This window comes from Camelus ferus, chromosome 7, assembly GCF_009834535.1.
Source record: "Camelus ferus isolate YT-003-E chromosome 7, BCGSAC_Cfer_1.0, whole genome shotgun sequence".
Classification (NCBI taxonomy): domain Eukaryota; kingdom Metazoa; phylum Chordata; class Mammalia; order Artiodactyla; family Camelidae; genus Camelus; species Camelus ferus.
The window spans coordinates 40,241,469-40,250,260 of NC_045702.1; the positions used below are offsets into that span (position 1 = coordinate 40,241,469).

General features: G+C 45.3%; 1 protein-coding gene across 1 annotated transcript; it reads left to right on the forward strand.

Annotated features, from left to right (window-relative positions):
* Positions 1 to 371: 371 nt before the first annotated feature.
* On the forward strand, positions 372 to 3,658 carry NEUROD6 (neuronal differentiation 6). Its single transcript, XM_006187741.3, has 2 exons — positions 372 to 508; positions 1,829 to 3,658. Exon 2 carries the CDS (start codon positions 1,850 to 1,852, stop codon positions 2,861 to 2,863), a length of 1,014 nt encoding a protein of 337 aa, XP_006187803.1. The 5' UTR covers positions 372 to 508; positions 1,829 to 1,849; the 3' UTR covers positions 2,864 to 3,658.
* Positions 3,659 to 8,792: the final 5,134 nt, after the last annotated feature.

Here is an 8,792-nt window from a genome sequence, read left to right on the forward strand (position 1 = left end):
ACCACCACCACAAAAAACCTCTTGCTCACACAAAAGCCCACCTTGTGAATGAACGGAATATTAACGACTACCTAATAGTTGCACCGTTGGCAGGGCGAAACTGAACACTAACACAGCAATTTCTACAGACTGCCAGTGAAGCCGAAGCAGCTCGAGGAGAAACGCACCTACTGTATGTGAGAGGCTGGTGCAGCTTTTTTTCTATCAGTCTAACCTTCTGTGTTGATGCATGAATGCTGGTACCCACTTACAGGGATGCCAGATGATCAGTGCAGAATGAAGGTCCCAAGAGAGAGGATCACATGGTTCTCTCTGCCCTGTGACGTCACTAGCAGATGGCATGGGTACCAGCTCTGGCAGTTGGCATCAATGTCACTTTTTTGAGATCAATGAGATAGTGCAGATATACACAGATCTAGAGACTCCAGGAGACGATGCGACACTCAGCCTGAAAAGATTTGGAAGATCCAAAATGAAAACTGATTATTGAATGAAATTAAAACCTAAGGTAATATAAATAAAGATATACTTCAATTGATGCTGGCTTTGCATGCAAGTATTTAAAGATACAGTGTCGCTGTCTTATAGTATTGATATGCTCTTTGTCATCTATAACTTCTTATCATATTTCATTCTTATGATGTAATTGTCACATACTTTCACTGCTATTTTGTAACACTGCAAGTATGTGGACGTTACTAAGAGTTGTGTGTGTGTGTGTGTGTGTGTGTGTGTGTGTGTGTGTGTGTGTATGTGAAGAAGCTGGAGATTGTTAAATTAAAAAGTCTCTGTTTTAATGTGCCTATTTGTTTGAAGACTTTAAATGAAAATACTTGCTGCTTCACCAAACGAAAGCCAAAATTGCATTTGAAACACAAATTATTTTCCCCTTTCATTCGGGATTCTGAACACACGTGCACAATTGCAGTCAGAATCCTTGGACCGTTCCTGTCAGATATTAGCTAGAGGGAGACTTCCGTGGCTCACAGAACAAAAACAGTACGAGAGTGTTTTCTGTCCAGGATGATTCGAATAGCAGTAAACAGACAATTACATTTAGAAAATTTTAAACTGTAAAAGCAGTCTCAACATTTTCTTTGATTTCAAAAAAAATGCCAGTGATTCTTTAAAATTTATTTATAGAGTTTATTCCAAATTAGCCTAATCCTCCCCCCTCCTTTTTTTGGTGAGGGTTGGAAAAATAGTGCTCTTTTACATATTTCTTTACTGATCAGAAATAAATCAGTTTTTAAATTGGCTCTGATTAATCTTTTCTTTAAATGTGTAGATTCCAACAGCCACTTATCTAAATTCACAGTTATGTAGCACAGCAAATAAAGTTAAGGCTTATTTTCTTTCTAAAAAATAAACCTCCACAAATTTGTCAGCTAATGGAGAGAGAGCACTTTAATTTTAAAAACTGGTGTCTCTTCTCATTTTGCACTCAGGGGAACTGGAATTAATGAAATTCTGCATTGCTATATCATGTTTTGCATTTGCTTAAATTCCACGGTCCTTTTTGTGTATTAAAAACCAGTTTAAAATCAAAGAGAAAAATGGAGATGTTGGTGGTACTACAATAAATGCTTCATATTTTCTTTTCTTTTGATAATTTGCCTGTATAAATTAATCCTATTGCATGTGTCAATGTTTTTATAATTACTAGTCTGCACAAACTCAAAATTTTTATTTAATGTAAAAAATTTAGTCCTGGAATTAGTCTTTTTCTCATGTTTTTGTATTCTTATGATTAAGTCATTAAATATGTTTTAAGTGTATAAACTTGAAATATGAAAACACTTTAAATATTGTGCTGGCATTTTTTCAGGTAATTTAAGATTAGAGAACCATGTTAACACTACCGTTTGATGAGTCTGTTGTAATGCCAGAATCCCAGATGTGCAGAAAGTTTTCTAGAGAATGCGAGGACCAGAAGCAAATTAAGAAACCAGAAAGCTTTTCCAAACAGATTGTCCTTCGAGGAAAAAGCATCAAAAGGGCCCCTGGAGAAGAGACTGAGAAAGAAGAAGAGGAGGAAGACAGGGAAGAGGAAGATGAAAATGGGTTGCCCAGAAGGAGGGGTCTTAGGAAAAAAAAGACGACCAAGCTCCGACTGGAGAGGGTCAAGTTCAGGAGACAGGAAGCTAACGCGCGCGAGAGGAACAGGATGCACGGCCTCAATGACGCTCTGGACAATTTAAGAAAAGTGGTCCCCTGTTATTCTAAAACCCAAAAACTGTCCAAAATAGAAACTTTACGACTGGCCAAAAACTACATCTGGGCACTTTCTGAAATCCTGAGAATCGGCAAGAGACCTGATCTGCTCACTTTCGTCCAAAACTTATGCAAAGGTCTTTCTCAGCCAACTACAAACTTGGTGGCAGGCTGCTTGCAGCTCAATGCCAGGAGTTTCCTGATGGGTCAGGGCGGGGAGGCTGCGCACCACACAAGGTCACCCTACTCTACCTTCTACCCACCCTACCACAGCCCTGAGCTCACCACTCCCCCAGGGCATGGAACTCTTGATAATTCCAAGTCCATGAAACCCTACAATTATTGCAGTGCATATGAATCCTTCTATGAGAGCACCTCCCCTGAGTGTGCCAGCCCTCAGTTTGAAGGTCCCTTAAGTCCTCCCCCAATTAACTATAATGGGATATTTTCCCTGAAGCAAGAAGAAACCTTGGACTATGGCAAAAATTACAATTACGGCATGCATTACTGTGCAGTGCCACCCAGGGGTCCCCTTGGGCAGGGTGCCATGTTCAGGTTGCCCACCGACAGCCACTTCCCTTACGACTTACATCTGCGCAGCCAATCTCTCACCATGCAAGATGAATTAAATGCAGTTTTTCATAATTAATGAGGAAAATGAAAATAAACAGTGGTCATTCACCTCCCCCGTCTAATTAAGACAAAGCAGATGCTTGTGGGCTGAGTAATTGGCACAACTCTATCTAAGGTGTTTACTAGTTTCTGGAGTGTGTTTCAACTATTGTGAGAATTTTCTATGTAATAATAAATCTCTTTTTGTATGAGAACTTCTTTTCCTTTCCTTTTGTCTGTAAAGCACTGTGATTCTGTTTCTACTGGAAGGATTTTTTTTTTCACGTTTTATTTTCTTTAAATTCACTTAATTTGTTTGAACAAGGTGTCTAAGAATAGACTGTTGAATAAAGACAGGCACACAGCATAACTCAATGTCTATTTCAGTTGTACAGTAATTATAAAAATGCATGTTATTAAAATCAGATGAATAAAATGATGTGTTTATAATTATTAGGAATTCTATATTATGTATCTCTGAAAAACTGAACATTTAATATCGAGAATAACACTAAGCTGACAGTGATACTGGAAGATGCATTTGAGGATATACAACAGTATAAAAAGCTATGCAATTTTCTTTTTATTAAGGATGAATCTAAATGCAGTCAGTTGGTAACTATTCCTCTTTAAGGATTTGCAGATGGGGGCAACACGATATTTGGGTAGGTGGTGTCATAATTTTGGAACAATTATTTCAATCCTAAAGAAAAAAATTTCAGCACTTGTTTTGTATTGTTCAGAAATGATCTGTACAGGTTTGTTATCACAATGTACAACTGTGTTTTTCCACCCACATTTTTGAAGCAATTAAACATAGATATTTCCACTCGTAAAGGACATCTATTAGCTGTGATATTTTTGCATGATACTTCTTATTTCCTGGTACACAGCTGCTTTTTGTCTCCAACACCCCCTCCTCCCGATTTCAGAAATATTTCTGGATTTCAAAACCGGACGAGATAAAACAAATTTCTTAAACAAAATGGCCAAAGCGCTTACAAGATTTTTTTTTTTTTTTTTAAGTATCTTAAATGAAAGAAGAGGTGCCCATGAGGGTTAAACATCCTGGGGAAACAATGATAAATCCTGGTAACCTTCAGCTCGAGCCGAAATTCGGTGGCAAATTTCCAGCAAACACCAGAGTGGATGTTAAAAATGGAAGGTTTTACTCTGCGCCGTTTAAATAAGTCTGGCCGATTAGAGGCTAAATTCTGTGTGATTATAAGTTTCCTGCTGAAAGGCCACCCAAAACCTACTTGAATAGCGCTGGGGAGCTCACCCTCTTAAGCAGAACTGAGCCCCTTCTAAAATAAAAACCAAGGTGGTGGCAGTGACCTCCCTCCAGATGCCCTGGCGCGCAGGTTGCCTCCCGGGGGAGGAGGGGGACAGCTGCGAAGGCCGGTGAGGCCAGTAGAAACCGGTCCAAGGGTGACGGGACGGCGCGGATCTGGTGGGCCGGGGCAGGGGGTCCGCGCTCCTCGGCTGCTCCCACTTGTGCGCCCCGCGGGCATCTCCTGAGCCGGCGCAGGCCCGACTGCGCCTCGCGGGAGGCGCGGGGAGGTGGTGGAGGCGGCTTCCTGTCGCCTGCAATCACGGGGCGCCGGGACCCAGGCTGCACTGCCCGGCTCCGGCCCGCAGTGGGCGCCCTGGGGCTCGGGGGCCGTGGCTTCCGCGCCGGTCTTGCCCGCCTGAGAAACGGCTGCGCCGCCCGGGGAGCGGGCGGGCCCCGCATACGCTGCCCCGAACCGGGGAGGAGGCGACCTCTTGGTGGCCAGGCCCCGAGGGACGGAAAAGGGGTCTCCCCTTCACCCGCGTCGTCTGCCACGATGAGGGACGCGTGGCGGCAGCAGCGCCAGTTTGCTCAAGTTCGGCTACAAGCTGCCCCGTCCTGCTCCTCCGCGGCTGGCGGAGCTTCTTGAGCCGAGGACGAGACGCGCGGGGTCCCCGGTCCCTCAGCTCCCCCCGCGTTTAGCGCCCGGGCCTGCGGGGCGAACGCCCTCCGCGCTCCGAGGGGCAAGGGGGCCAGCGGCTGCCGGTGCGGAACTCGGCGGGCGATGGACACGCTTAGAAAGCGGGTGTGTTATTAGCTCCTGCCTCTTCAAACTCTATGCGGGCAAGGGCAAAGGAGTCAGGGGAAGAGTTGGAAGTGTGCCCTCCAGGGATGGAGAGAAGTTTGCCTAAGGCAGAGAGCCGCCTGACCCCCGTCTGTCGCGGACACGGGAGTGGTTCGCGGCTGCTTCCTCGCTTTCACGCAGTACACCTTCCCTCCCTGGGACTGTGTCCAGGATTGCCCGGCCTTTCTAAGGCCCCTCAGACGCTTAAGTCTAATCACTGCTCACCCTCAGTAAACAGCAAGAAAGTGAGGAAGCATCTGGAACTAGAGGAATGTTTTGCTTAAAAAACAAAAACAAAACAAACCAAAACAGCAATTTAAGGCAGTTCTGTTTAGTCATTAGAAGAAAGGGTGCGGCGTCCCCCAACCCTTGGTCCAAGGTGACCCGCATAGCGCCTGTTCAGTGTCTTGTTGGCCCAGACAGCCTTTGAAAACCACAAAATCTTTCCAGGGTCACAGCTCAGGTTGGAACTAGGGATTGCAACAGGAGATGCACTCTCCCGTCTCCTTTCTGGCAATATGGGAGAGCTATGAAGAAAAGCAGCTGGCTGAATGTCTGGGGGAAGAAGCGAACGTTCAGGAGCTCAGAAGCGGCGTCTCATCTCAGAGCTTTGTTCACAAGGAATTCGAGCAAGAGAGGGGTTTTAGGGCACAAACCCCAGAGATAATGAAATTTCTTCCATAATCTGGATGCACAAATCTGATGTGTGCTTTCTCCTTCAGTTGACTGAGGGAACCCAGGATACTGCAGTGTCGTGTGTGAGTAGGGTGTGTGGCACTGATCTCTGTGGCTTAATCATCCTTTGGATCCCACGGATGACCCCGGCATGGGAATCACCCAGCTGGCCCCCTTTACACTCATCGAGGGCATAGTGTCAGTTCTCTTCCCCAGCAGGGTCCTCCCTGTTCCCCATTGACTGCAATCCTGAAAAATCTTATGAATTATTCATTCATATACCAGCATCACAGATGCCATGCACTGCAGAATCCTACCTTTTAAGGTATCACTCCAATGGAAGGGAGGATAGTATAGTATAGAGAGGATAGTTTAGGATCAGGAAATGTTGGAGTCAGATAGATCTGGGTCAAGATCCTGCCTCACCAATAACCTCTTATTACTGCCTCAGTGAGATAGCATACAGCACCCAGAAGGCCTGAAGTCAGGATACCTTCGCTCCTTGCTCTCTTCCTGACCTCATGTTTCCCTCACCTCTCAGCACGAGAGGATGAGAGGTCTTTCTCTTTTCTGAACCCTTTTAATTACTGTCTTTCAAACTAATTAGGCATCTCTTCTTTTGAGCTGATTTATGTGAATCTTATATTTAACTTCTTGAAAGCTTGTCTTTTCTACTTTATCAGGATTAGTATATGTTTATTTATTCTATGTAAGTGGTCTCAACAAAATAAAGATGCATTTGTCTCATATAAAAGAAGTGGTAGGCAATGCAGGACTTGTATGGTTGCACGGGGGCACCAGAGGCCTAGGTTCCTTCTACCTTTCTACTCCACTAACCTTAGTATGGGGCTTCCATTCTCAAATTCACCTTATGGCCCAATATGGCTGCTGGAGTTCCAGCCATTGTACCCTCATTCCAATTAAGAAGAAGGAAAGGGGATGGCAAAAGGATGTCCCGCCCACCTGATCAGACCCCTTTAGAAAATATTTATGAAAGTCCCACTCAATGACTTCTACTTACATCTCACTGACCACCTCCAGATTTAGGAGCAGCTGGGAAATATATCCTTCTTATCAGAGTATATTGCCGCCTGGAATAAAATCAGGTCCTGTAAATAAGAAGGAGAAAATGGATGTTGGTGAGGTACCCAGCAGTCTCTGCCCTGCCTCCCCTTCTAAAATCTGAAGCCTCAAGAGCTTGGACCTCATTTTATACACTGTGTGGAGTACCTCAGCACTCTGCCTTGCGCATCATAGGTGTTCAATATAGCTTTTAATTGTTTTAAAAATCCTCTTGACAGTTCAGGAGGGAAACATTGTTCCAGGACATGTCTTCCATCTGTTGCTAATGAGATACCCTGCATATCAGACTTCTCCCGGACCACTGCTGCAGTACATCCATCCTTCAATGTCCCTTGAGGCACTGTCTTGAATCACACTGATCTCTCCACACTGCACTGCCCCTGGCCTCCAACATGACACTGTTGTGGCATCACTTGCCTTACCTAGAGAGTTCAGTCTACCAGGTAAGAGACTGTCTTAGCTTATTTTCTTTTTAGTACAGTGAGCCCCATAACCTCCCAGCTGTGTGTGACCAGGTTTGCTTTCCTCTTCCCAAGACCAATGCCTTTAACTCTGCTGTCCAATTCCTTCTTCTCCTCCCTGAGATCTTATACTTTTCCCAAGTATTCTTTTTTATTTTCTGTTTCTACTTTTTTCTGTTTCTACTATCTCTTTCCTCTTTGATTACATACATTCATGTTACCAAATGGTCTCTTATGCTGCTCCCTCAGCCTGTAGATTCTAGGTAGGTTTGTTCTTAAGTCCAGTCCTCCTTACTCCCCTGGCAAAGTGCATGATTTCAGGCCTCTCGCTCTCTGTGTTTTGAAGGCATGAAAGGAGAGGGTTTCATCTACCATTCCTCATGCTAACTGTGCCTTTTCTTGGTCATGTCCCCATATTCAGATTGTCCATGCTGATGCCACCTCCTATGAAGCATCTTGTGGCTAATTCTGTACTCCAGTAGCTCCCCTGGCCACCACCTCTAACCTCCATCAAATGTCTTCTGGGCATCTGTGCTCTCCCTTGAAAATGCTTTCTCTCATCTCCTGACTCTGAGTCTCTGGCTTCTAAGGGAAAACATGTTCTTATGAAGAGAAGGTAGAGTGCTTGAGCTCCTGATAAGGGTCTCTTGCTTTAACCACTCAGTCCTCTTGGTCCCAGGGCACTCAACCACCCAGGGAGCTGGGTCAGGGTCGGTTCAAGCATCACCTCATGCTACACTCAAAGCTGCCGCATCTTGTCTCTCCTTGGACCTGTTATTGAGTTGTCTTCAATGCATCTGAGACATTCCCTCTTCGTGAGGGTGTCCCCCCTTTCTAACGGCAACTCTATTTCTTAATCAGGTTCCCAATGGAAATCAAATTGGGACAAGGTTCAAGTTCTTCCTATGAGCAGCGATATACCAGGAGCATAGGAAGGGGAGGATCCTCTCATCCTAAACATATTTGCTATAACTAAATAGAACAATGCTTTAATATACCATGAGGCAGAGACCCGGCAGTGTATATGAGACTTTCTTCCCAAATTGGAGAAACCACAACAAAACAACAACAAAGCACCTTTCTTCCTTCTAAAGCCCCCACCGAGACTCCGGCTCTCTTCCCTTCCTAGACAGAGTTCTTCAGTAAGCACCTGACACGGAATGTCTCACCTTCTTCTGGCACCTGCTTTTGGATCTGCTGTAGTCCTTCCTCCACCTCTACCATCTGAGGTCGCGTATGTTTTAATATTTATTCCTAAGCCATCAAAGCATACTGATGTTTAAAAAGAAAAAAGAGCTCTCCGCCGGCCGTCAGGAAGCTGTGGCGAGCCCAGCAGCCAGAGCCCCGCCCCGCACGCATGCGCGCTTCCGTGGGGCCCCCGGGGAGGGGCAGCGGCGGGAGGAAGGGGTGCGGCTCCGCCAGCCCATTGGGCGTCCTCAGGCCACGTGGCAAGGAAGGCGGCAGAGTCCCGGGTTCGCGGGAGGAAGGTGAAGAATAGATAAATAATAAAAAGGGAAAAGTGTGTAAAAGACACTGATAAAAAGAATTGGGATTTGAGGCTGGAAAAGTGGACCAGAGATCTCATTATACAAGGCGCTGGGTGCCAACTAAGGAGATGTGGAAGATCACC